At 62.0% G+C, this 26,325-nt stretch overlaps 11 protein-coding genes across 11 annotated transcripts; 4 read left to right on the plus strand and 7 right to left on the minus strand.

Moving 5' to 3' along the window:
- Positions 1-34: 34 nt before the first annotated feature.
- On the plus strand, positions 35-1,732 carry PAN0_002c1070 (uridine nucleosidase; the record flags this gene model as incomplete). Its single annotated transcript, XM_014803237.1, has 1 exon — positions 35-1,732. One exon carries the CDS (start codon positions 35-37, stop codon positions 1,730-1,732), a length of 1,698 nt encoding a protein of 565 aa, XP_014658723.1.
- Positions 1,733-1,818: 86 nt separating this feature from the next.
- PAN0_002d1071 (phospholipase C/P1 nuclease) lies at positions 1,819-3,049 on the minus strand (the record flags this gene model as incomplete). Its single annotated transcript, XM_014803238.1, has 2 exons — positions 1,819-1,918; positions 1,998-3,049. The coding sequence occupies 2 exons, from the start codon at positions 3,047-3,049 to the stop codon at positions 1,819-1,821; spliced, it is 1,152 nt and encodes a 383-aa protein (XP_014658724.1).
- A 344-nt stretch (positions 3,050-3,393) lies between these two features.
- Positions 3,394-5,217, plus strand: PAN0_002c1072 (uncharacterized protein; the record flags this gene model as incomplete). Its single annotated transcript, XM_014803239.1, has 1 exon — positions 3,394-5,217. The coding sequence occupies one exon, from the start codon at positions 3,394-3,396 to the stop codon at positions 5,215-5,217; it is 1,824 nt and encodes a 607-aa protein (XP_014658725.1).
- A 155-nt stretch (positions 5,218-5,372) lies between these two features.
- Positions 5,373-5,954, minus strand: PAN0_002d1073 (ATP20 subunit G of the mitochondrial F1F0 ATP synthase; the record flags this gene model as incomplete). The annotated part of the gene is made up of 2 exons (XM_014803240.1): positions 5,373-5,674; positions 5,777-5,954. The coding sequence occupies 2 exons, from the start codon at positions 5,952-5,954 to the stop codon at positions 5,373-5,375; spliced, it is 480 nt and encodes a 159-aa protein (XP_014658726.1).
- An 847-nt stretch (positions 5,955-6,801) lies between these two features.
- On the plus strand, positions 6,802-7,396 carry PAN0_002c1074 (myosin regulatory light chain cdc4; the record flags this gene model as incomplete). Its single annotated transcript, XM_014803241.1, has 3 exons — positions 6,802-6,804; positions 6,887-7,254; positions 7,345-7,396. 3 exons carry the CDS (start codon positions 6,802-6,804, stop codon positions 7,394-7,396), a joined length of 423 nt encoding a protein of 140 aa, XP_014658727.1.
- Positions 7,397-7,767: 371 nt separating this feature from the next.
- PAN0_002d1075 (uncharacterized protein) lies at positions 7,768-9,040 on the minus strand (the record flags this gene model as incomplete). Its single annotated transcript, XM_014803242.1, has 3 exons — positions 7,768-7,980; positions 8,373-8,708; positions 8,936-9,040. 3 exons carry the CDS (start codon positions 9,038-9,040, stop codon positions 7,768-7,770), a joined length of 654 nt encoding a protein of 217 aa, XP_014658728.1.
- Positions 9,041-10,613: 1,573 nt separating this feature from the next.
- Positions 10,614-11,579, plus strand: PAN0_002c1076 (exosome complex exonuclease rrp45; the record flags this gene model as incomplete). The annotated part of the gene is made up of 1 exon (XM_014803243.1): positions 10,614-11,579. The coding sequence occupies one exon, from the start codon at positions 10,614-10,616 to the stop codon at positions 11,577-11,579; it is 966 nt and encodes a 321-aa protein (XP_014658729.1).
- Positions 11,580-11,730: 151 nt separating this feature from the next.
- On the minus strand, positions 11,731-14,928 carry PAN0_002d1077 (uncharacterized protein; the record flags this gene model as incomplete). The annotated part of the gene is made up of 1 exon (XM_014803244.1): positions 11,731-14,928. One exon carries the CDS (start codon positions 14,926-14,928, stop codon positions 11,731-11,733), a length of 3,198 nt encoding a protein of 1,065 aa, XP_014658730.1.
- Positions 14,929-16,101: 1,173 nt separating this feature from the next.
- PAN0_002d1078 (POZ domain-containing protein) lies at positions 16,102-16,810 on the minus strand (the record flags this gene model as incomplete). Its single annotated transcript, XM_014803245.1, has 6 exons — positions 16,102-16,106; positions 16,191-16,216; positions 16,300-16,419; positions 16,491-16,618; positions 16,687-16,725; positions 16,805-16,810. 6 exons carry the CDS (start codon positions 16,808-16,810, stop codon positions 16,102-16,104), a joined length of 324 nt encoding a protein of 107 aa, XP_014658731.1.
- A 301-nt stretch (positions 16,811-17,111) lies between these two features.
- Positions 17,112-24,045, minus strand: PAN0_002d1079 (uncharacterized protein; the record flags this gene model as incomplete). The annotated part of the gene is made up of 2 exons (XM_014803246.1): positions 17,112-23,636; positions 23,827-24,045. 2 exons carry the CDS (start codon positions 24,043-24,045, stop codon positions 17,112-17,114), a joined length of 6,744 nt encoding a protein of 2,247 aa, XP_014658732.1.
- A 409-nt stretch (positions 24,046-24,454) lies between these two features.
- PAN0_002d1080 (ubiquitin-conjugating enzyme E2-16 kDa) lies at positions 24,455-25,068 on the minus strand (the record flags this gene model as incomplete). Its single annotated transcript, XM_014803247.1, has 2 exons — positions 24,455-24,516; positions 24,654-25,068. The coding sequence occupies 2 exons, from the start codon at positions 25,066-25,068 to the stop codon at positions 24,455-24,457; spliced, it is 477 nt and encodes a 158-aa protein (XP_014658733.1).
- Between the last annotated feature and the right edge of the window lie 1,257 nt (positions 25,069-26,325).

Here is a 26,325-nt window from a genome sequence, read left to right on the forward strand (position 1 = left end):
CCATCCTAGAATTGCCTCGCCCACTTCTTGCAAGATGAAGAGAGAGTCGTCGTCTTCCTCTTCTCCCGGCTCCAATCCGTCCCTGCTGCGGCGTCTCAGCCAGTTTGTCCAACCGGGACAGTCGGCCGCCTACCAGCCTAGAAATCGGACGGCTTCCGACGTACCTCAGCCGGCCCTGGCTACGCCGGCGACCGATCCTGCTCAAATCAAGTCGGTGTGGCTCGACTGTGATCCGGGCCATGACGATGCTATGGCGCTGCTCATGGCTCTCCACCATCCCAGCCTCGAATTGCTCGGCGTCTCCACCGTAGCAGGCAACGCCGGTGGCCGTGACACCTTCCTCAACGCTGTTCGCCTTATGGCGCTCTACCGAGCCGACCCTTCCATTCCCGTCATCCGCGGTTCCGACTGCCCGCTCGTCAAGGAGGTCAAGGTGGACGTCGGCATCCACGGTCAAGGTGGCCTCGGCGGCGTGCAGGGCTTGCCCTCGCTCTCGTCGCCGCTCTGCCAGCCGTGGCTGCATCCCGCACACCCACGCACAAGCTCACCAACAACAGGCCCCGAACCCTCGCTCTTTCTATACACGCTCTCCACCATCCTCACCGAGCGCCTCAATGCAGGCAAGCCTGGCATCCACCTTGCTGTCACGGGGCCCATGACCAACGTGGCGCTTTTCATCCGCTGCTATCCGCACCTCGTGCGCGGCATCGAGCAGATTGTGCTCATGGGTGGAGCTGCAGGCGTGCGCGGCAACCGCGGCCCGCTGGCAGAGTTCAACATCCTCAACGATCCCGAAGCCGCCTCGATCGTCTTCAATACTGACATCAAGGTGGTCATGGCCGGTCTCAACGTAACGCACCAGGCCATCTTTACCGCCGAGCTGCACGATCGTCTTTTGAGTGGGCGGGTGCGCTCGCCCTCGTCCCGCCGGCAGTCGAGAATCGCGCTGAGCCCCATCTCGCCGTCTCACTCGCCTGTCGCTTCGCCCGTTGCGCCAGCCGCGGACATGGCCACTCAGTCTGCCTCTGGCCCGAGCGACCTCAAGAGGATGCTGAGTTCCACCCTCACTTTCTTTGCCAAGACGTACGCGTCCGAGTTCGGCTTTACTCGCGGGCCGCCCGTGCACGACATGCTGGCGATCGCGTATATCATTGATCCGACGCTCTTCCACCGCCGCGTTCCGTCGCCAGGAGACGTGCCGAATGTGGGCATGTTTGACGCCGATCCTCACAGCAACAAGGATGTGCGTGCGGCTGCGTCGTCGGGCAAGCCGCGTCGCCCACGCGTGGTGACGGACAGCAACTCGCTCGGCCTCGAGCCCTCGGCGATAGACAGTGCCGACGCGAGCGATGTGTCGGACTCACAGGCTGAAGCTACTGCGTCCGCGGATGCGATGCCGCCCAAGCGCTACCGCGTCGACGTCGAGTGCAGCGACGGTCTGGCGTGCGGCGCGACGGTGGTGGATTTCTGGGGTGACCGCGTCGAGCACAACGGCTGGGGCCGCGGCGGCAGGAACGTAGAGGTGCTCGAGAACCTCGACTGCCCGCGCATGTGGGACATCTTCTTCCAGGTCATCGAGCGCGCCGAGGCACACATCGCCAATAGCCCTGTCACTGGCCACGGCTCAGCAGACAATACCGCCGCCACATCACCTTCTGGCTCTCCGTCCAAGGCCTTTGCCAATCTGCGTCTCGACGCCGATGCGAATCCCAACAGCCAAGTGCAGGCCTAAGGAGCATCCCCGAGCAAGGAACACTAGGAACAATACCATCTTCCTTACAAAAGAATGCTTACAATGCGATGCTACGCGTACACAAGTCACATGGAGTCGCCCGATTCGGATGGAAGCAGCAAGGTGTTGAGCACAGCAGCGAGTCGGATGCCCGCCATGGCGAGCTGCTTGTGAATGATCTTGTCGCTGTGGAGTGTGAGCAAGGGTAGTGGGGGAAAGGAGATCAGCTTTCTGCATCGCATAGTGCCGAGATCGCTGGACTTACTGTTCGATGCGCCCGACGTATTCGGGGACGTCGAGTTCTGGTTCTGGTGCGGGCATGGGCGATGGAGTCTGTCCACCCCGCAGCGCACGGGGGGTTGGTTCCCATACAGGCACGGGCGGTGCAAACGCGTACTCGCAAACGAGCGGGTGCATGGACTTGGTCCACTCGTACGGGCAGATCGGCAGATCCGTATCGTCCACCGCAGCTGGACTCGTCGCGTCTGCAGCGAACATCAGCTGGCCCTCTGCGGCCCACGTCGCCTCGGTGTCTTTCCGAGCTTTACCCTCGCAAGTCGCCCATCGCTCCGATTCGTCCCGCCACCATGCCTTCTCTGCCTGTCCACGCGTCGCAGGCTGGCCCAGACCCTCCTTGAGAATATACCTCACGAGCGGATCGTACCGCGCGCCCACCAGTGCGCTTTCGATCCTCCGCGACGCCAGCGGCGTGGTGTAATTGGCCAGCTCTCGGATCTGCTTGTCGATCAGCAACGTATCCCAGACCGTATGCAGTCGGGCTTTCCTGCCTTCAAAGTGCACCCACACATCGTTGCCGCCACGTGCCCTGCCCGTGAGGTGCAGAGGCTGGTGGGCGTCACCGAAGAGATGTACGACGAAGCGCAGCGCCATGTCGCGCTCCCAGCCGGACTGCGTCACGACGCGCGACGTGTAGTTGACCAACGCACTGAGAACGTTGAGCTCCGACGTCCAGCCAGTCTCGCCGTAAAAGCACTGCGCGGGCGGATGGTCGTCGACCGGGTTCACGTAGTGCAGCTCGCCACTCCACGGATATCGGTAGCGGATCGTATCGGGCCACCCAGCTAGGACCGCCAGATGGCAGTGTGTGCGAGGCGTGTCGGAGGCGGATGTTGGCCAGTGCGACGGGTACTGCGTGTAGTTGGGCAGGATCGTGCAGAGCTGCTCGCGAACGGCCGGGTGCAGCTGCGTTTGGGCGATTGTGGCTACGATCTGGTGGCCCGTGATGCCCCACGCCAAGCCAGAGGGCACGAGGCAGAGAGCCGCGCTGATGAGAGCGGGGAGGAGTGCGAGCCTCATTTTGGCGACCTAGAGCTGGTTGATGCTGCGGATGGTGGTGGTTCTGACCAGCATCGACATTGGGCACGCCACCCGGGGGGAGGCTCAAGGCGGCGCTCGATAAGGCCGTGTGACTTCAGGGTCCAAGCGTGGCCCGGCTCGCCGCGCTTCGGCTCAGCCGGGCTGCATTGGGCTGATGCGCCTGAGAGAGCGCGTTTGCGGAGTTGCTGTCAGAATGTGGAGGCTCTCCCCCAAAAAACCACTCGAGGCAGCTTGCTTGGCATTGAGCTGGCTGCCTTCCAGCAACCAACAGCATCCCTGCTCGCACCGGTCACCGAATCGAACAAAGACCGGCTCGGCTGGAGATGAGCGATCTCGATATTGACGATGCGTCGCTGCCGTCCGATGACGACGTCAGCTGTGCGCGGCCCGCCCTCGACAGCAGCAGGCGGCCAGCGTATGGAACGCTGTCTGTGCAGGCCGAGGACGAGCCGGTATCGGCCTCGCGAGTGCTACAAGACATGCGCAGTAGCGCTGGCAGCCACCATCGCCTCTGTCTGCAGCACGCGGAGCTAGGGGATGACAAAACCGCCAAGGTTCTTCAAGCGCTATTCGAGCACGAGCCGCGCCCTGACGCAGCGGAACAGCCGACCACCACCGACGACACCGACTCTGCGGCTGCAAGCCAATGGGCTGCGTCGGACAGGGCTTGGCGGTACTCGAGCTCCCTTGATCTGCCGCAATGGAAGGCGTTCCGCATCGTCGAGCTGGACAACAACGAGCTGACCTCGGCCAGCTTGCCTCCCATCTGTACGCTGCTGGAGCGCAACCCTTTGCTTCATACGCTCAGCCTCAAGGGCAACGAGCTCGACGGGGACGCGGCCGCATACATTGCTCTTGCCCGCGTGCTGGCCGCGTCGCCGCTGCGACGGCTCAGCCTGTCTTCGAATCCGATCTCGCACCGTGCGCTCGCGGCGTTTATGGATTCGCTTCCGCCGGCCGGTACCTCGCTCGAGTGCCTCGAGCTTTCCAACGTGCTTCCTGTCGAAGACGACGCCTCCGAGCCCGGAGAGGAGCGAATGGTCGCTGCCAAGGCTGTGGCGAGCTTCATTGCGGATGCCGCTCGCTGTCGGAGCGTCAAGACGTTGTTGCTGAACGGCAATGGATTCGGCAGCCGCGGCGTGCGCTCCATTGTAGCCGCGCTCATCGGCTCCGCCTCGTCACTTGACTCGGCTGGGGACGTCTCGGAGGCGACGATGGAAGATGCGTTCTACGATACGGTGTTTCGCGCGCGGCTGCGGCGTCCGAATCGGTCGCTGGAAGTGCTCGAGCTTGCGGGCAACATCGAGCGAGGCTGGCTGCCGCAAGATCCGCAAGAGCAGCGCGAGCGTTTGAAAGCGATACGCAAGAGGTATGCGTGCGTCGCGCACGATGAGATCGAAACCATCGTGGCGTTTCTGGACCTGCGTGCACGTAGAGCAAGGCTGAACGAGCCCGCACCGTCCGAGCAAGAGGTCCCGATCGAGATCGCGCGACACATGAAGGCGGTGGGCGTGCAACTTGACGAGTGGGAGCGCGACTTTGAGGAGGCTGCCGAGATCGGCGCGGGGCTCACGGTGGGCAATTGGCAGGCACTCAAACAGTTGCGGCTCGAACAAAACGCTGCCGATGGAGAGAGATGCAGGCAAGCAGCCACCGCCGTTTTGGCTGCGGCGAGGATCGTTGGATGCACAGCACAGCGTGTGCACACCGCGCCCGATGGAGCGCAGCAAGGCTTTCACAGGTTCCTCGACTTGCCGCCCGAGTTGCGCTTGATGGTTCTCAAGAAGCTCGACACATACAGCGTCATGTCGGCGCGCCAGTTCACGCGCGCGATCAGCTTCGCATGCGAGAGGACCACCATCGGATATGGCGAGCCGCACTTTGACGGGACGCGAGTGCGCGCTGCTTCCGACACTGTCTCGCACAGCACCACATCCTCCGCCACGCTGCCGGCACAGAGATGGTCGTGGCAACAATGCTTCGAGGAGCGGGCCGCGGCGCGCGATTGGGCTGCCGACCGTCTCGACGCTTCGGACCAGAGTGCATTCCTGCGTTCGAGGACGACGGGTGCGCACATGCACGCCACCGCCAACCATCCCGGCCTCTATGCGTTCCTCGAATCGACCATGTGCCACCGAGCTGAATAGACGTTGCCGACTGCTCCCTCCGTGTGACTTCCTACAGTTTGTTGGCCCGACGAATGGTGCTCTGGTCGGCCAGCCATTGAAAGATGAGCATGTGGGAAAGCGGGTTTCTGCAATTGACACGGGCGATGATGTGGACAAGCGCATCGGAATGCGGTCTAGTGGGCGTGCGAGTGCTTGGAGGTGTCGAGCTTGTAGCCGACGAGCGATCTGCGGCCGATCATCTCACCGATGGTGAAGATGCCGTAGGCCTCGACGGCGTAGATGCCCACCTTCTTCCAGTCGCCCTTGGTAAGCATCTGGGCCCAGAAGGCCTTGTCGGACGCCTTGGACCAGATCTGACGGTATGCCGAGACGATGGTGTTGAGCGAAGTGGGTGGGGCGAGAGCCTCGGCGACGTACACCTGCTTGGCGACCGAGCTTGCCACCGAGAGGTTGTACTTGATGGGCTCCGAGTAGCCTGAACGGGAACAAGCAAGAGACGCAGCAAGAGTCAGTATTGGATGCGAGAATTTGTGCCGGGTCGACTAGCGCCGGGCTAGCGTCCGACGGGACTACATACCTCCGAGAAGACCCTCGACGCGCTTGATGACGGGGCCGCCGATCTCCTGCGCCTTCTTGGAGATGTCGTTGATGGCGGACGAAGCATTCTCCTGTGCGGTGGCGCGGGCGGCCGAGGTGGACGAGAAGTGGCGACCCTGGCGGGCGACGGAGCGGACTGCTGCTGATCTGGCGAACATGATGGGCTGGATAAACGACTCCGGAGAACGAGATCTTAGACGACGTGGGAGAGATAGAGATCGATGCACTTGAATCTCGAGCACGACCAACGACGACGACCAACGCAAGCGGCTCTCGGCCAATTTGCATAGCAGGGTTCGCGGCGGCACTCTTTCAGTCATTCGGGGCGGGCAGTGGCGATGGGCACTTGAGGTCCAGCTCTCGTGCCGTTTCTTCTCAAAATTTCGGAAGACGAGCGAGCGGCCCCAAAGGCGAGACGGATCCGACTCTGCCTTGTCTCTGGTGCAAAGCCCTGGATCGGCGGGCACAGAGACACAGCGCCAGGGTCTGTGGAAGTTGGGAGCGCCTCGAGATCCCCCGCATCGGGCCCAGCCGGGCTCGGATTCGAATTTTCGTTTTTCTTTCGATTTCAAATGTTCGATCATAACAAATGCACACCAATGATGGATCGAGCGATTGTCACGTGCGAAACGGCACTGCTCGCGCTGGGCGTGGGCTGGCGTCACACGCTGGCAGACGGTGGCACATCTGTGAGAGAAAAGAAAGGGGCGACGGTGCGAAAAAGCGCGCGTTGGCTGCGTGGAGTTCAGAGGTGTTGGTTTCCCAGCTGGGCAGTTGGATGCACAGGGGCCGCTGAGCCCCTTTTTTGGGCGGGCATCGTTTGCGCGTCCCGATGCTGCCCAGTGCCCACTGCTCTTGGCTCGAGGCAGGCGTGTGTGTGTCTTGGGCCAAAGCGCAGTTCGAGACCAACAGGCGCACAGCCATGCACGCCCGCCAGCCTGCCTTTGCACACCGCTTGTGGAGACGCTTCCGACCTGCTCACCACCACATCACTCACCTCACATCATGGTAAGTCGCCTCTCCTGATCACTTCATTCGATGCTGCACCTGAGAGATGCGATGCTGACCCGCTCCAATTCCTCTGCGACAGTCTGACGCTGAATACAAGGAGGCCTTTGCGCTGTTCGACAAGAAGGGCACGGGGACGATTGCGCGCGAGTCGCTCGGCGACCTTCTGCGTGCGTTGGGACAGAACCCTACACAGGCCGAGGTGGCGGATCTGGCCAACACGGCGCCCAAGGACATCGACTACAACTCGTTCCTCAACATCCTCAACCGTCCCAACGGCTTCAAGCCCGCCGGCACACCGGACGAGTTCATCCGCGGCTTCCAGGTGTTCGACAAGGACGGCAACGGATTCATCGGCGCCGGCGAACTCAGATACGTCCTCACCAGCCTCGGCGAGAAGCTCTCGGACGACGAGATGGACGAGCTCCTCAAGGGCGTCCAGGTCCACCCGTACGTTCAATCGAACCAGCTACATGACCGAACACACAACCGCTGACATGACATCCTCCTGGCTTTGCTCCTTGCTTTGGTTTCCATCAGTGACGGCAACATCCACTACGAGTCGTTCGTCCGCCAGATCCTCAGCCAGTAGTCCTTTGATTCCCGCAATGCCCTTTTACGAACCTGTTCCCGCCCGCTAGTCCTTGCCGTTCCCTGCCGCTCTGCTCTGTCTCTTCAACCGGCGCCCCATCGGCCCAACTGTATCCTCGCTCTCCTGCCGAACAACTGTGGTGCACAGGCTGCCCAATACCAGTCCACATTCTCAGCCGCAAGCTCCTGCTCTCCCCGCACACGCGACACACACACAGAGGTTAGAGACAAGCGGTGGTTTTGATCGACTGCGGCTAGGTGCAACTAGGATCCAAGGAAAACGCGCGGCATCGAATGTGCGCTGATGGGGCAAGGCTATACTTGAGCGGACGAGCGTCACTCGCGACCGGGGCAGATGGGCTGTGAGCTTGTCTACAAAGTGCCCGGATGGTGGCCGTTGGAATTGTTGGCCGTGTGGGTGGAGTGGGTGTAGGCCGATTCTTCCTCGGAGCTGCGCGCGCTTTCGTCGACCTGGGCGAGTTTGCTCGACTCGGACGCGCGCGGGCGCGACTGGGAGCGGTTCTTGGGCGATTCTTTGCCGCCGCGCGGCTCGCGCGATCGAGACCTCGAGAGCGACCTCAGTAGCTGTTGCCAAAGTCAAGAAAGGATGTATCAGTTGAGCCAAAGTTCTTGTTCGGCAACTCGAAAGCCCCCACTGCCTGCATTTCATAGTCGGCGTCCGACTGGCCCCCGGCAAAGCACACGAGGTCGCAGCGCATGCAAGAGCAGGGAGAATGGTGGGTGCGATTTCTGCCAAGTAGAGCCGGGAATTGGCCGAGCAACACGAGATCATCTGCAACACCGCACCGTGCGCCAAGGAGGGGGAATCAAGACCGAAGCTAGAGCGGGCTGTTCGGCAGCGGGAGGGCATCGGGGTATGTGTGCGTCTTTGCGGAGCCAGAAGGCGAGCGCTGTCATCCAGCGGGCACGACAAGCGCAAGGGAGGGAAGGGTGGGCGAATCGTTTCATTCACTTACACCTGAGACGCCACCGCCTCCTCCGCCGTTGGAGGAGTCGCCGCGGCCGCGACCGCGTTCTTCAGCGTCGGCGGCAATGTTGCCGGCGCCACCGCGACCGGTCGAGTGCGGGGCCTTGAGGTCTTGCTGTCGGTACTCCTCCTGCAGCTTGTCCTCGCGAGCCTGAACCTCTGCGGCACGCTTGCGGTCCAGAGGGTCGCGCGAGGGCGAGCGAACGTTGCCAGCGCCACCTCGGCCGCTCGAGATCATGTGCGAGGGCACTGCAGCGGCAGCAGCGGTCTGCTGAGGGATGGCATTGCCTGAGCGGTCACGCGATCGCGAGGGCGAGCGAATGATCTGTAAATGAATCGAATGCATCCCCGCAATCGTGAAAAAGTGGGTGCCAAAGTATAATTGTCAGTCGACTGCGTCTTTCATCTTGACAGTCGCCATCTCGCAGCGCGCTCTAGCCGGGCAGCGTCCTAGCACTCTGACACTGGGCATGTCTAGCCAGATGCGTGACGGGCGATGCGATCGAGCTTGCGAGGCTGCTGGCTGGAGCTGCGGGATGCACATCTACTCACGTTGCCCGCACCACCGCGGCCTGTAGCGATGAAGGGGTCGCGACCACGCTCCTCGCCCTTAACGTTGGGGTCGCGCTGAGAGTGGTGACCGAATCCGAGCACCATAGTGAATGCTTGTAGCGTAGGTTTCGCCGGTTAGCGCAGGGCCGGGTATATAGGCTCGAGATGGGGTGGATCCGTTGGCGGTGTGATGTGCAGACACCAAGCAGCTGGTAGTGTGTGGTGGTGGTGGGGAGAGTCGAGGGCAGGGAAAGATGATGGATAGGGATGTAGATGTGAAAGAGCGACGGCGAGGGCTGACTTGCATGCGATATCTCGAGGCTCGCAGATGGCGAGGGGCGCCGCATCAACGGGGCGGCCATCGGGCTCAGATGGCCAAAGCCAAGAAAAACGCAATCGCGCAGCCGAGCTGGCGGGCCACTCGAAAGGAGCCAAAGGCGTGATAGCCTGTCAGCAGCTCAGCAGCAGCTCCAGAGCGGATGCAGCCGAGCCAATTCCGACTTTGCTTTCTTGGAGATTGGACCTGCAGAGATAACGAGAGAGTCCACATGCGCCCCCGTCCCTGCCGTCCATGCACTGGCACTCTAACCGTCGCTCTCCAGCAGCGCTTTGCAGCGGCCTCCGCCCGAACAAAATATCCACCACACAATCACAATAGCTCAGCTCAGATCCGGCGTCAACAAGGCACGGCTCGGACACCGAACTGCAATGGTGTTGTGAGCGTCGTTGGCCGCCATGGCCGAGTCCGGCATGGAGTGTACCTCCGCATCGCCTCGAGATCATGACTGCACGTGGCCTTGAGATGGTACATACGGTACCCGCACTCTCGCGCAGGAGCCCCAGCAGATCAAGTCCTTGCTTTCCCTGCGCCGGCTTCCTCTTCATCCTGGTCTAGCTCGAGTCAAAGACCATGCCAAGAAACTCGAGCTCGCCTGCGCTGCTGTCACCATCAGGAACGGCCGATCTTGGGCACACTCCCCCAAGAAGTACCGTAGCAGGCGCTGAGCTCGATTTCATTTTTCTCGAGAATGTCTGAATGCGTGAATCCGCAGATAAGCCTCCCTGCCTGCCAGCCTCCGCTCAGAGATAAGCGCTTTCTTCGACCCTCCCTGCTTTTCCCTCCTCGGCAGCTTGCCAAGCCCTTGCCGTTCACCAGGACCTATGGTGCGCTGATCAGATCAACGGATGCCGGTACACCTTATCTTGGACGAATCATCGGCCACGACGGTCGCTCAGAGATGCTCCCCCCACACGCCAAACACGAACCCTTCCCCGCGATGACACGCTCTTGCACCGCTCGTCAGGAACGCTCGCTTTGCAGATCCGATCCGTCAATCATTGACCGTACCTCGGTCTTTGCATCGCCTGTACCACTGCATGCGAAGCGTCAGATCTCCTGTACTTTCAATGTTTCAACGATTGCACTCGATTGAGCATTCAACAACCTCGACTCGACGTTACGCTCGAGCTTTCAGATGTTAGACCGACATTTGGTTTGCGCTCCGTTTTTTTTTGCTCGCCCTCCACAGTGCGAAGAAACGCGGGTTGCGGTCTCGTCCCAAAGATTTTTCTGCGGCAACCTTGATCATCGCGCAGGGACCTTGGTATCGACGCCGTGACCCACCATCACCAGCCTGTCTACTATCATCGGCTCGCACGGTCGCCACACATTCCGATCATGCCGCCCGGACAGATGCTCGAGCCCTCGGAGCCCGAGGCCGAGTTCACGCTCGCTTGCCTTCAAAACGGCCTTCGCATCGATGGACGATCCTTCCTTGCCGCGCGTCCGGTCGACATCACCTTTGGCGAAGAGCTCGGCAACGTCACCGTGGCCATCAAAGGTACGCGCGTATCCACATCCGTCAGAGCGACGCTCATGCCTCCGCGCTCCGATCGACCGTATGAGGGCTTCTTGCAGATCACCACCGACATCTCGCCCATGGCCGGTGTCGAGTACGACTCGACAGGCGGAGGAGCCAACTCGTCTGCGCGCGCACGCGAGGTGCTCTTTGACCGTCTCATCGAAAAAGCCGTCCGTCGCACGGAAGCCGTGGATCGCGAAGCTCTCTGCGTGGTGGCAGGAGAACAGGTGTGGAACGTCCACCTGACCGTTCATCTTTTGTCGGACACGGGCGCGGCCTTGGATGCAGCCGTGCTCAGCTCGATGCTGTCGCTTCGACACTTCCGCAGACCGGACTATTCCATCGAGAATGGCAACCAAGTGCGTCTCTACAGCGCCGACGAGCGTGTGCCTGTCCCACTTGCCATCCATCACACACCGCTGTGCGTCACGTTTTCGATCTTCAACCTGCCTTCCACCAGATCTGCCCAGCCCGAGAAGAATGACGACGACGATCTGATCGACCCGACATCGTCCACACCAGCACAAACGGCCGACAGCGGCTCGGTGGCACTGCTGGATCCGAGCCTGCTCGAGGAGACTCTGGCGCATTCCAAACTGACACTGGTGCTCAATGCGCAGCGCGAAATCTGCGTGCTCGACAAGTCGTACGGCAGCCCCATCAACCCGCACACGCTGCTCGAGCTCATCAACGTCGGCCTCAACCGCATCGACGTGCTCACAGAAACCCTCGAAACCGCACTCAAAAACGACGCTGCTACTCGCATCATCGAAGTCATTTGACCTCCCTCACACACACTCTCTCGCACTTGTATTTGTACCACACTCACATCAATCCCTCACAATCTACCAACACACAGAAGTTGTAAGAAAGCCAAATGGGTATCATTGTGAAATTTCCAGCACGACAAACAAGGCATGGCGGTGGAGGAGGCTAGGCAGTGGCGAGGAATCCGGTGCAGTCGTAGAAGCCGATCATGGCAACGGCGGTGGCGGTGGAGCGCGAGCTGGAGCGCGACTGGCGCGGCATGGGACGCGGCGGCTCGGCGATGCGAACCATGTGCGCCAGCGTGGCGGGCATACTCACCGATCGATCCGGTACGGCATGCGCAGCCGCTGCAGCTGGCGGGTGACTCCCCAGGCCCGTCTGTACAGGAGCGGGCGCTGGCTCGGGCGCCAATCTCGACGTCGGGCTGACGGGTCGGGAAGGTGCGCGATCGGCCTCGCTCGGATGCATGTGGTACTCGTGCTCCAGCCCATGCGACACTCTCTGCTTGGCGGCGTACTCGGCAGCCGGCGAGATCGCCGGTGCCGGCTGCACTGCGCCTGGCTCGAGCGCACGCGGCTTTGCATCTTCCTTCTCGGTTTTGCCCGACATGGACGAGCGGTCGCTGTGCGATTTGGCGCTCGAGCCCTTGCGTCCAGTGACGCGCGCCTTGGTCGCGGGGCCGCGGAACATCGTAGCAGGGTCGGTGGCCGGCGGCGCAAACGCATAGCCCGCCATGAACGCCGGCGCATCTGGCAGCGGCACGGGCAGCGGCGCCCCGCCACCCACGCCTCCGCGTCCAAACGCACGTGCACGCCCCGTCGACACGCCCGCCGCTGCACCCGACCCCACGCCGCCACTGCTGCTCGGCCGCTTGGACCGCTTCTTCTTCTTGTCCACGATGGTCGAGGCGCCGTCGTCGTCGTCGTGCGTCTGCAGCCGTGCGGGCGCCTCGTGTGCATGCGTCGTGGCGACCGCAAACGCGCTCGAGCCATCCGCGCCCAGCGCCTTGTCCATCTCGTGCATCGCCTCGAGCGCCTCCTTGCGCTCCTGGTCGTCGTGCGCCGCCGCCGCCGCCTCCACCGCCGCATCCGCCCTCAGCGACTCGAGCCCCAGCGACGGGATCGCGGCGGGCGTGACGCTCATCTTGCGTCTGCGCTCGGCGTACTTGCGGCCCTCGACGGTAAGGTCCTCGTGCGCCTGCTCCCAGCCGAGGTACTTGTGCAGCATGTTCTCCGTGTCGGCCGAGGCGCGCACGCTGTCGATCCACGCATCCATGGCGCGGTAGAACTGGTCCTTGCTCTTCCACGGATGCGCAAACGGCTTGAGCGCCGCCGGGTTGCCGTGGCCAAACCGACGGCTGGCGTCCATGCGCGTCAGCTCGGGCTGCGCCATGCCGTGCAGGCTGCGCTTCTCGTCCTCGGCCTCGGCCCAGATGAGCTCGCGGCTGGACGAGATGTGGTCGAGCTGCTGCAGGATGACGAGCGCACAGAAGAGGTCGGCGTCGGTCATGGCGAACTGCGAGTTGAGCGGCTTGCCGATCTGTCCGCGGCTGGTGAACTTGCCCTGGCGCTTGCCCTCGTCCTCGCTCGAGGTGGCGTTGTTGGACGAGCTGGCGCCGTCGCGCGCCTGGCGCGCGCGTGCGCGCTGTGCTTTGGACTCGGCATACACGGGGATGTGGCGCGGATTGCCGTTGGCCACGTTGGAGAAGCCGGGCAGCAGCAGCGCCGAGGGGACGACCGAGAGCGGCGTGGGGTTGATGAAACGGCGATGCATCATTCGCTCCAGCACGATCTCGATCGCGTCGACATCGGCCGAGTCGGATGCGTCGTTGAGCACCTTGAGGCGGCGAGGCAGTTTGACGCCGACGCCCTTCTTGCTGGCGGTGCGACCGTGCTCGAGGTCCTTGAGCTCGTTGACGTCGACGAGGCTGGCGTGGCCAAAGAAGCTGTAGTTGCCCTCGACGACCTCGAGCACGCCGCCGGGCGCGAGGATGCGGCGAGCCTCGGAGAAGATGTCGACCCACTTGTCCTCGGGCACGCCCTGGAGGATGAATCGGATGTGGATGTAGTCGAAGCTGGCGTCGGGGAAGGGGAGCGGCTCGAGGAAGTTGGCGACGACCCAGCTGACGCGGTGTTCGAGGTCGGCGTCGCCGAGCTGGTGCAGCGGCGGCTGGATGGGCACGATGTCGAGGCCGACGAACTCGGACGCCTTCCACTCGCGCGCCATCTCGAGGCACCACACGCCGCGTCCGCAGCCGAGGTCGAGCACGCGGCACGGACGCGAGCCCTCGGGGAAGTCGCGCAGCGTATTGCCGTGCAGCGCTGCTTGGACGTTGAGGTGCGTCGACATCTCGGCCTCGATGGTCTCGGCGTTGTATCCGTGCCAGTAGGGCACGACCGAGGTGGGGAAGGCGTGGTGGACATACTCGCGCATCTTGCCCTTGACGCGCGCGCGCGACACGCTAAAGTAGGCGTCGGGATGCCAGCAGTCGGGCGAGGTTGGTGGTAGGCGCGGGCGAGGCGAAGTGGCGCCGGGATTGGAGCCACTGGATGCGGTCGTGGCATCCACCGAGCTGCTGGCGCGACCGCGGTGCGCGGACGCGATGCCGCTGCTCAGCGTCGAGACTGGGCTGGAGGAGAGGAGGCCTACCGAAGACAGGGTGGGTTTTGCCTGGGCCGAGATGGGCGATTCGGCGGTGTCGGTGTTTCTGCGCTGCATCTGCACGCGTGTGGACGACTTGGACGAGGTGGATCCTCTCCTTATGGGCGGAGGCGTGTAGAAGTAGTGACCATGACCCACGCGTGCCTTGTAGGTGATCTCGGATGCGGGCAAGCCGTGCGAGTGCGAGGGTGGTGCGAGCCCAAGACGGACAGGGAGTTGTTCGCCCACAAGCGAATCGGATTCGTCGAACGTGAGTGGCAGGTGGAAGGTGTCCGGCTTCTTGGACGCGGCGGCGGTGGGCGGCGGGCCAGAGGCCGTGGTGGACGCGTCTGCGGGTACGGCGATGCTGCTGCGGCGTCGACCTTGGCTGAAGAACTCGGAGGTGCGCGGGTAGAACTCGGGCATGAGTGGCGAGCTCTGTCGAAAGTGTTCGAACTCGGGCAGCCTGTGCTGGAGCGACACTGCGCTGGTGGAGCTGCCCGAGGAGCCGGCGAGGCTGGTCTTTGTGATGTGGTCTGTGGACGTGGTGCTGGCGGGCGAGAGGCTCTCACCGCCGTTGTACGAGCTCTGCTGCGACTTGGAGTCGACGGAGCTGCTCTTGGACGCCGAGTTGGATTCTGATTGTGTTGCTGCTTTGGACTTGGTCTCGGACGCCCGAAGGCTCGGACGACGCGCCAGATACATGTGGAAAGGGTCGATCATGATGTTGCTCTTCGTTCCCTCGTCTCTCTTTCAAGCACGTGTAGCTGCGGTTCAGGGCAGGGATCAAGCCGGTTGCTGCATGGCTGGAGTGGAGATGCTGTTGAATAAAACCCAGAGCAGATGAAGAGCGGCGGAGCTGTCGGAAGGAAAGGCGGGTCGCCCGGATGGGGGATGGACGGAGGATGACGACGAGAGGGAAGCGGCGGTGGGGTGGATGGAGGCTGGCTGGCTAGTTGACTGTTGACTGACTGTTCACCAGGGTTGCCAGGGTTGCAGCTGCATGGATTCCAGATGAGGCTGCTTTTGCGCACTTGCCAATCTGAGTCGAGACTTTACTCATGCCTTTTGTCTGCGGAACGATCCGACTTTGGTGCGGGGCCACATCCGAACTCTTTTTCTTTTCTCGAGAGTGTCACTCCTCGTTTGCATGCTCAGGCTCAGCAACGTACGTTTGTGTCGCAGATGCTGCACGCCCCGAGCGCAAGCCGGAACCCCAGAACGGTGCAGCCGGGCAGGGTGGCAGCGATGCGGCAGCGGCGGAGCCAAAAAAGCAAAAAGCTTGAGCGTTACGCAGCCGTGGGAAAGAAACGCTTTGTTTTCGGTGCATCTCTCGCCTATGCATCCTGGCAGTGTGTGCTCAGCCGCCTCCATGTGGCCTGTCGGTGCGATGCTCTGCGGTGCTGTGCGGTGCTGTGCGGCCTTGGCAACCCAACCCCATCCAGCGCGAAAAATGCCCCCCCGCTTGAACCTCCAAGATGACCAGAGCAGCCATGTCTCACCTCGTCGCTCTGGAGCATCCGCATTCTTTGCGGCACCTCCGAAATCGGCGCATCCTAAAGCCTATGCGCCGCAACATTCGTTGTGGCTCGGAGCTCATCCGAACAACGCGCGGCGGGATCCGAGCGGAGCGTCGCTCGCGGGTTGACGTGCAGCTTCCGTATGGACATGTATGAATCGCCCCACCCACCCAAATGAACTGCAGGAATGGCCGGAAAGGCCGAGATTTCGGTCGGATCTGCTCAGCCAAGGCGCTCCTTGCTGGGTGCTCTCATTAAACAGCGGACCGACCCACTTTCCTTCTCCCATCGTCTGCCGCGTCAGCGAGCGACCTGGCGCCCATCCGCGCCCATCACTGCTTGCTTGTACAAGTGAGTTGAGTTCTGCTCTTTGTGATCACACTGAACGCAAGAGAGATCGAGACAGGGACAACAGTCAGTCCACGCTATCTTCTATGCAGCCACTCGCACTCCAAATCAACTTACACTCCAAAAAGTCGGCTGCCATGAGCCTGCATCAGCGAAATGCAAATGCGCGCTTCGTCAGCGGCCTTGCTCCAGGCAACCTTGTCTTCGCTTCCGCAGTGTGACTTACAGTTCGAGTGCGATTTCGGGCGGGATGCGATTCTTAAAGTCGGGGATATCGACGTCGGCTGCGGCGCCGTATTTGGTCTTGAAGTGCAGATACTCGATCACCTTCTCGAGCACCTCTCCTCTGTATGCATCCCCAGAGCATCGTCAAGTCAGCTTCCTTGCAGGTCTGTGTGGCGCCACGCTTGAGCGTACCGGATCTGCAGACGCGCAGTGTTGCTCTCGGCCTCGGCGAAGCCGCCACCCTCGCCCATCGACAGCATGGTCTTGATCGTCGGCGAAGCCATCACGGTCGTATTGTCCACGAGAAATCGGTATCCATCCTATACCCGCGACAATTCTGCGTCAGCAGCCTAGATAGTCAAGTGCTCATGGTGGCAATCAAACTTACCTCGCTAACCAGCGTTACCCACTGCACGCTCTTATCAGCCTATTCACCCCGCCAAACCACAATGCAAGCAGTCAGCAACTCGAACACCATTCCAGAGATCGAACAGCTGCATACGTACCGACATGTCTGCAACTTGACACCTAGCAAACTCGTTCGGATCGCAACATGTGGTCGAGAAGAAATCAACGACGCGGCGCCCAAAGTCGCGTTTGGCCTGGACCCTCCTGCATGTGGAGGTTTTCGCCCCACCAACGCCTCACTCGCGACTCAGACCGTCATCAACCCTCATACCCCACCGCCATTCTTTTGCACCTAGCCCACATCTTGTGACTACTCTATACGCACAAGAACTACTGTATCGTACAGGACCGACATGTCGTGGACCATTACATGACATCTGCTGAATAAATTACAAGGATTCCGCTTCATTCTGGGTTCCTGTTCGGTGCATCGTGTCCGCGCGGACGCTGGGGGTACGGCCAGTACCTCGCCTCCTCGCCCGTACCCGCCGGCCGTGCTGCTCCGCCCAACCCGCGACCCGGTGCAGGGAACGAGCCCAAAATCGGCGGCAACGACCGACCCGCCGCACCCAACGACGGCAGATGCGGTGCGCCCTTGGCCGCGCCCGCCGACAGAGACGGCAGGCTCGGCCGCGGCAGACTCTGCGACGGGAAGCTCGAGTAGGCACTCGCCGACGATCTGTACGCGCTGCCGGTCGAGAACCCACCCGCGATGCCGCTGCCTGCACTGCTGGCCGCCGCAGTTCCAGGCGGACCGGGCGACTGCGAGTACCTCTGCCACCTCTGCTCGTACGCCGGCCGCTCCGACGTCGCAGGCAGCGGTGCGGTCAGCGGACCATTCGCCGACCGGCCTCGTGCACTTAGCGCCGTCGTAGCCGCCGCACTGCTCGCGTAGATGCTCCCCACGCTCGGCGGCGCATACCTCCCGTACGCATGGCCCGCTCCGAAGCTCGCGCCCGTCGGCGAAACTTGCTCGCCGCTGCCGTGGCGAAGCTCACCCGGCACCGCAGGCGGCATGCTGTGCGCCTCGTACTCGCGCGTCCGGCCCGCACCGCCGTACGTGCCGTACAGAGAACGATCGCGATCGTGCTCGGCCTCGTCGCTCGCGTGCGCATGCGTCGACAGCGGCGGAACCGACCTCGCCACATGCCCAGGCCCAGCCACGCTCGGCGGCCCCGGATATCGCGATGCCGCCATGCTGCGCTCGCCCGGCCGCGGCGGCGGCGCCATCGCGCTGTAGCCCGGCGAAGGCGAAGGTCGACGGTGAGCTTCGTACGGCGCCTCGTACGCCCACGACCGAGAATCGACGCTGCCCTCGCGCTCGTACACACGCGGCCGCGACGCCACATCCTCCAACCCAGGACGACCGTCCGAGCTGAGCGGACGCGGCGCCTCGGCTGTAACCGGTCGACGCTCCAGCTCGAACGGCGGTCGCGCATACAGAGCAGGCGGCACCGACGCTTCTCTGCCCGCTCCAGCGTGTGCGGCCACCTCTCGTTGCTCCTGCCACTCGTGCAGCGACGATCGACGCTTCACATGTGTGTCGCTCGTGTCGTTGAGCAGCGAGTTGATCTGCAGTCCGCGTCGCTGCACCAGGACCTCGGGCGACCCTTCGCGCATCTTGACATCCGGGCCATCAGCCTGCGAAGTGACGATGCCCGGCGGAGGCGGCAGATGCGTGGTGCGAGGCACGTCGCCGTTGAACCCGGCACCACCGCCCGCCATGTTCGTCGCGGCATTGGGCGCAGCCGACGCAGCCGCAGCTGCCGCATTGTTGGCAAAACGCTGTCGCACAAACGTCAGCGCGGCCTCCTCGCGCTCGCTGACGGGCAGCTCGGCGTGGCTGCGCGCAAGCGCCGCCGCCTCGGCAAAGTCGGGCTCGCTCTCGTTTCGCGCAAAGTAGTTCCTCGCCTGCGCAGCCGACTTTTGCGCCAGCGTCGACGAGACAACATCCCATCTCGGTCCGTGAACCACCAGAGCGCGCAGGAACTCGGACCGCTCGGCGACAGACCAATATGACGAGGTCGGTTGTCGTCCTCGTCCTTTGGGAGTGCCCTCGGCCGCAGCGTCCTCGCCGGGCGCTGCCGTCTTGCTGCGTCGCTTCTTGCCTGCTTTGGCCTCGAGCGGAATCGCTGTCGGGTCAGAAGAGGCGGGTGCAGCTGACGAAACGCCTGCCTCACTAGGGGGCGCGGCTCCGAAGAGTCCAGCGAGCGCCCCCAGCGCTTCGGCTGCGGCCAAGTCGCTGTCTTCTAAGCTGCCCTTGACGGGTGCACTTGCATCCGTGACAGCAGCAGGCTGAGCTGCACTGTCTGCCTCCGGGTGCACGTCGGACGGCTCTGTCTTCGCCACCGCGGGGGAGGGCGCTGCGGTCGAGCCTTTCCTGTCTTCGACTGCCGCGCTGTCCTTCTTGCCTCCTGCTTTCGATTTGCGCGACTTGTCCGTTGCGCTCGCGCTGTCCGATTTGGCCCGCTTCGACTTGGATCCAGACTTGCGCTTTTCCGATGCTTTGGTCTCGGCCGGGCTAGACTCGGATTCGATCTGGTCGACATGGCGCTTACGGCCTGTTGCCGCGTCGTCCGAGTGGGCACCTGCGCCACTGTCGACAGCCGCGAGGCCAAGGCGAGAGCGACCGCCCCTGCGTGAATTGGCAGATGCAGGCACGTCCGCCGATACTCCGGACGGGTCGGTCGCATCCATGGGCGACCTCATGCCCGGGCTGTCTTCCACCTCGTCCACCTCCTCGCCCTTGGCCGACTTCAGGTCCGCCATGAGCGCACTGCCCTTGACCTTCTTGGGCTTGACACGCGCCTTGCGCTTCCTCTCTCTGTTGCGAGCGGCGGCGAGCGCCTTGAAATCGTTGCCCGGCAGCTTCTTGTTGAGGTAGTAGTAGCGCACGCACTGCGCCGGCGTCTTGTGAGGCAGCGCTTGAGCGATCTTGCCAAACTGCTTCGGCCAGAGCGCATAGCGTCGAGCAAAGATCGCCTTCTCCTCCTCGGACCAGAAGTCCGGATCAAACTCGTCCAGGTAGAACGCGAGAGGATCGGCGACGGAGCCGTTGATGTCGTCGTATCGAAGCTTGAGTGGCTGGTCCGAGTCCGGGTTGATGTACATATCGGGAGCGGTTGCCGTGGTGCGAGCTGCACGCATGTTTGGATCTTGCATGTCCGCATTCTCCAGGCTAGCCAAGATCTCGAGGAACTCGGCTTCCGATCGGACTGCGTCGCCGAATCCAGCAAAACCTGCCTGCGCGCTTCGTCGGTTTGCTCTGCCGGTCGCAAACGATGCGCCGAGCAGACTTGCGCCCGCGGAGCCGGGTGTGGGATCTTCGACACCTCCAAATGCACCTGGTGTTCCAGCTGGCGTGGTAGCTGGCGGTCTTCGCGCCATCTCGCGACGCTCGGCGATGCGGTCCAGACGGGAGCAGTGCTGCTTCCACTCTTCGTTGATGCTGCGGTAGCGCTTCTTAAGACTCTCCGTCTTTTCGTTGAGCCTCTTCTTGCGGTCGAGCAAACGGTCGAACAGGACTGCCTTGGTCTGATCGGTCAGTCCGTCCTGCTCGTCGAGCCACAAGGGCTTTCCCGAGCTGACAATCTGAGGGATGCCATGGATTCTGGCAGTGAGCACGTCCATCGTGGTCTTTTGCGCGACGCGCTGGTTCTCCTTCAAGATCCTCTTCCAGTCGTCCTGACCAGGCGCGAACTCGTGGATGTGCAGTCGCACAGCCGACCTGATGGAACGTTCGAGTTGCTCTTGCGTTGTGGGCGTCATCAGGGGCGGCTCCACCTGCGTCTCGTCGTCCGCCTCGGCGATGCGCAACGGCGCGGGCTTGTGGTTCTCGGACGGCATCTCGACCTCCTCGATTCGAGCGTTTTCCTGTTGCACAAGCGCCTGTGCTTGCTTGTCGTCGCCGTAGTTGACTTGGGGCAGGGTGATCTCCTTTGTGTGCTTCTCGTGGTCGATCGTAGCGGTGACGTGCGGACCCGAGACTTGGGTCTGAGAGGGTTGTTGAGCAGCTGCCTCGCTCGTGGGGACGACCTCGTCCGAGACCGTAGCCGGTGGCGCAGCCTGAGGAGCTTCAGCTAGACCATTTGATACGGGCTTGTCAGCTGCCTTTGCTTCTTGCATTTCGACGTCTTCCGCGCCCTGGACCGCGCTTTCCTCCACCTTGACGTCCAGCTGAGCGGTCGTCTCGGTACCAGGCGCCACTTTGCTGGTGCTAGCATCATCAGCGTTCGGGCCGACGTCTGTGCCTGGCAAAACAGCGCTCGACTCAATCACTGAAGCCACAGCTGTGGGCTGCTCGGCTGGGGCCTGCACCTCCGCTTCTTGTTCCTGTAGCTTGTCGTCAACAGGCATAGGCTTCTCGATGTCGCCTACTGGAGGCTCCGAAACCCTCCTGACGCTGTTGTCAGCCGCAAGCAAGGGCTCGGAAGCGGGCTCTTGAGACATATCCACATCTTGTTCCAGACGAGGCTGTGTGTCCTGTGTGGTCGGTTCGTTCACAGACTCCTTCGGCTCTGCCTTCGACATCTGATTGGGGCTGGTTGTGGGCGCCGAAGCGTCTGCTTGCGGAACGACGACATCTGTAGATGCAGAGGGTTGTTCTGGCACCGCATCCGCCATGTCGACATCCGTGGTGTCCACGACTTTCGGCTCGAACACTGGTTGCTCGGGGGCCTGGACGCTTTCCGAAGGAACGGGTGCCTCGGGACGTGCTGGTGCCGCATCAGTGGAGGGGGTTTCCGCTGGGCCGCTGATTTGGTCTGTTTCAGTCGACGCAACGGCCTCTATCGGCGACGCCTGACTTGGCTGTGGCTTTGACCTTGCGTCATCTGCATCTGTGAGCGGCTCTGCAGGTTGGGTATCCATAGAAATGTCCTGCGTCTCAGGCGCGGTGGGACCCGCACTGATGACCGCATCATTAGCAGCATCCACTGCGGGCTCTTGATCGCTGGAGACATTCTGGTCGGCAGACGAAGTCTCGGCATTTGCAGGAGGTTCGTCGCCGGTCGGTTCGCTTGCCTCTGGCGCTTCCACTGTTGTGCTTTTCGGCTCGGCCTCCGCAATGGCTGGCGCGACGTTCGCCTCTCCCTTCTCTTCGTGCAATGCGATGTCCTTGTGCGGCATCTCAGCGAATTCGGCCGCTAGTTCGTCCTCCTTCGCTTGGTGAGTTGTTTCCGATGCGAGTGATGTTGGTTGCTGATCGGCTGCAGCCTCGGCAACTAAGGCAGGCGCGGTACCACTCTGTGCGTCTGTAGAACCGGGTGCCGCAGGGGTCTCTTGCGCGCGCTCGTTCGTCGCAGCATCGGTTGCCTCCTCGGATTGCTCTTGAAGCTCTTCCGCCGGCGGCTCAGAAGATGCCGCCGCTTTGTCCGACGAGGGCTGCTCCTTTTGCGTTGGTGGTGCAGACGTCGGCTCGGGCTTCGCTACTTCACTTGCTGCTTCTGTCTCAGCTTTGGCAGTGGACGCAGTCTCGGGTGCTGTCGAATCAGATCCCGCGTCGGCCTTCGCGAACGGCTGCTCGGAAGCAGAAAGTTCCTGCTCGACAGTCTCTTTCTTGACGACAGTAGTAGAGCCATCGCCATCGCGGTCGGTCGCGCCCTTGCCCGGTGCTTCTGTAGCGGCTGACCGAGCGCGGCCTCCATGAGACGCCGACTGCGAATGCGGCGTCATCTCCCTGCTGCGATTCTCGCTCTTGACCGAGGCGTTGTCCGAGCCGATTGGCCGGCCGGGTGCTTCGCTCGAGGTGGCGGGTGGCGGCGTATTGTTGGATCGCGACAACGACGGACGTTGCGATGCATCGGAGCGTGCGTCGTCGGAGGTCGGGGGTCGGGTGGAGCGATTGTCCCAGCCTGCGTCGGATGGCTTGCCCCATTGCCGCATGCCGTTGCTCCATCCTGAGCTAGACGCACGCATGCGAGGGTCTCTATCGCTAGTTCGCTCGCGGTCACGGTCTCTAGACCGATCGGCTTCGAAGTCGCGCTCGCGTGCTGAAAGCGGTTGTGGTGACAGGGGCCGGCGGCCTGGAGGATCGCGCGAGCTGTACTTGCTGCTGGTGGATGGTGGATAAGGAGCACTAGGGTCGGCCATATCGTAGCTGAAGGGCGCAGAACCTCTTTCTCGAGCCGGCCAGTCGCGACGCTTGTCCACCATGTCTCGGTACGCTTCCCGCTCTCGGTCCCGGTCGATGGCCGACCATTCGCGCTCACCCCGGAACGACTCCCACTCGCGATCTCGTTCGCGTTCTCGAACGGCACCTGGGCGATATGTGTCAGGACCCCGTGTCGCAGTGGCCGGAGGATACCATCCTCGCCGGGTGTCGGCACGAGCTGCCCCTGCGGCTGCGCTGAAGCCGGCTCGCGAAGCAGAAGAGAAGGAGTCGGCACGGTGGGGGTCGCGGTGTCCAGACGGGTACGAGTACGGAGCGGGTGCGCCATACGCGCCGGCAGTGTCGGAAGGGTGGCCGTATCGTGAGCGAGAGGCGCCGAATGCCGAGGATGGACCGGGTGAAGTTTCGAGATACCGATCGCGGTCGCGGTCGCGCTCTCTGTCCAAGTTCATGTGCCTGGGAGATACGTAGCCGCTGCCGTTGGAGTGTGAGGGTCCTGCGCCGCCGTTCTTTGCCGCAGAAGCGTCCGGAAGTGGCGTCAGACGATCAGCAAGGGATATGGGACGCGCACCATCCCCACGGTAGGAAGGAGGGCTCACCTGCTGGTCGGCACCGTCGTCCTCGATCTGGCCTTCTTCGTCGACTTTGAGCATACCCTCTTCCTCTTCGTCGTCGTCATCTGGTGGATTGTTTCGGAAACCGGCATTGCTGGATCCTGCTGACGCCATCTTCCCTGCCTCTGCAGCTGCCGGAGGCCGGGAAGAGGTCGATGCTGCTGGCTTTGCAGCCGAATCGGTGGAATCCATCACGAGCCGTGCGAGCTGCACATTAGGCTTTCAAAGCGTGTGATGCATAACAGGGCGGACAAGCTTAGGGCTATCTCGGAACGTTGTCCGAGTTGCAGGGGATGTCGAAGCTGAGGCTGAGTTGCCCGTCGTCTGAGCGTTGGTCGTCTGGGTGGATGGCTGAGGGTGCCGGTTTGCTGTGTCTTTGCGAGATCTGCGGACGCACTGCGCACGGTTGAAATGTCCTCAGTTTGACGCAGAGCCGGGCGTGCAGATGGAAGGATGAATGGTAGGATGAACGGTAGGATGAACGGTAGGATAGATGGATGTCTGGTGAGGGGATGGATGGAGCGAAGGAGCTGGCTTCCGGCTCAGTCTCGAGAAAGGTGGTAATCGCGAAATGCGCGAAACGCTCGAGGATATGCGCGGCAGCAGACCCCTTCATGGCTGCAGTTGGCGAAAATTCGGAGCCGAATTTCTAAGCGCGTTTCGCCCCGCACCGCCCATCTCGACTCCATCTTTGTCCTGCCTCACCTCAACTCAGCGGGAGAAGGTCACCCATGCGAGCAGGTGCAACAGCACAGCGCAGGAAGGAACATCGGGGCCGTCCCAGAAGAGCGAGCCGAGGCCCACAGTCTCTCAACAAGGTGGTTTCTCAACAAGGTGGAGCAGCGCAAAAGCATCGGGACGAGAACGAGAAAGCCGCGGAGACGAGGTCAGACGAGCCGTCCGCGTCTCCACACTCGACTGGGACCTTTTCAGAGAGAAGGCTTTGAGCTGGGGTTTTGCAGCGTGAGATTGCGGGTGCATGATGCAAGTACACAGGGTCGTATGATTGGAGGGTCGTGATGCAGTCAGGCGCGGACGGGAGTGGAACCAGCTGTATTGGAGCCGAAGACGACTTTACATGGCGTATCTGCATTGGCGGAGCAGACGATCAGAGGTGCAGGCAAAAGAGGGCGGCAAGACGACAAAGGGAGAGAGGTCAGTATCAGGATGGAAATGTAAGCTCGGCACGATTGCAGTTGGGTACGCACTTTCGGGTCCATTCACGAGCGGTGCTCTCGTATCGCTGGCGGTCCGTCTTGTAGAGGTTGGCAATCTCTGGCACGAGCGGGTCGTCGGGATTTGGGTCGGTGAGCATGGAGCAGATGGAGAGAAGCACCTTGGAGATGGTGAGGGCTGGGCTCCACTGGTCCCTGAGAATGTCGAGGCAGATGCTGCCGTTGCTGTTGATGTTGGGGTGGTAAATCTTGGTGGAGAAGGAGACCTTGGGGGGCTTGAAGGGGTAGTCGGTGGGGAAGGTGATGGAGAGGAAGAAGACACCGCCCGCATACGGCGAGTCGCCGGGGCCCATGATGGTTGCTTGCCACTGGAACATGTTGTCGCCGGTGGGACCGGCGGAGCAGGACGAGGGAGGATCACGGCCGAGGTCGGCGAGCTCCTTGTTGATTCTTTTCATGGCCATTTTCTATCGTTGTGCACGAGATGGGTTTGCGATACGATTTGTGTGGCGCAGATAAGGGCGGTCGAGGCGAAGTGGTTGCGATGGGTTGCGGTGGTGGGAGAGGGAAGCAGAGCAAGGTCAGAGTCAGTATATGCGAAGTCTGGCACCAACAGATCATGTGTCCATCGGCGAATCGACACTCGATGCTGTGCGCGACGTCGGCTGAGTCATTCAGACATGCCGTCTCCGATCGACTTTGGTATCGCGTCCAGCGGCGGTGTCGTCTCCAATCCAATGCGGCCAAACAAATGCGAGCCCCGTGTCATGTAGCAGCGCATGGAGCGCTTTTATTTGCTCCAATGCATCCAGGAGGGCCAGGTACCGCTAGGTCTAGTGGCGACGCACCACCGCTCCCTCCGATGCACCGATAGTGAGCATGCATACGATAGGGTGCAGCTTGCCGGAGTGCGTTACAGCATCGAGGAAGGAGCAGCCGCTTGGTTGGACGATTGTCGATGGAGTGGCGCCATGTCGTTGCGCAGAAGCGGGGCACTTACTGCTAAAGTGTTTGCCTTGCCGGCAGATGCGAATCAGTGGTGTTGTGTTGTTGATTGTGATTGTGATGCGTGAGAATCGCAGGAGTATTGCGGACTGCGAAGGCGGCGAACAAAGCTGGACGGGGTGTTTGCCGAAGGGAGTCCTTGTAAGATGATGGATGTGTGCAGAGAAGAAAGGGATGCGAGGTGGGCGGATCGAGTGACTGAACCCGACGGGTGCCAATCACGAGCCTGCGTGCGGCTGTTGCTCTCTCTCTGGATGGCAGTCCCACTCGCCTCCCTCGCTCCCATCACACTTCCGCGCCAGCTATCGTTCCCACAGCAACACAGCCCGGACATTGAGGCAGAGCCTGTTGCTCTCTCTCTCTCTCACTGCTGACCGCTGCTGCGACCTCTGCGGTTGCCGTTGCGTGTGTGTCTCTCGGTGCGGCCTCGATCTCTTTGCCTCACCTCTGCCTCTCTCTCTTTCTTGGCTATCAAGCCTCAGCTGCGCAGTCACACTTTCGCCAAGTCACACGCAGTTCAACCCGGCGGTGGGCCAAATTCAAAAAAGGCGCAGTCGAAGTCGATTTTCTAATCATCCGGGGGACAGCATTGAGCCAGATTTTTTTCGCAGTACAGTGTTAGGCCTGTTCGAGGAAGCGGCTTCGGCGCTTTCAGAAGATCACAGAAGGACTGCTGTGGTGGAGGTCTCGACTGCTTGCGTTATCGGCCGGAACGG

This window comes from Moesziomyces antarcticus, assembly GCF_000747765.1.
Source record: "Moesziomyces antarcticus DNA, scaffold: scaffold_v10002, strain JCM 10317, whole genome shotgun sequence".
NCBI lineage: Eukaryota > Fungi > Basidiomycota > Ustilaginomycetes > Ustilaginales > Ustilaginaceae > Moesziomyces > Moesziomyces antarcticus.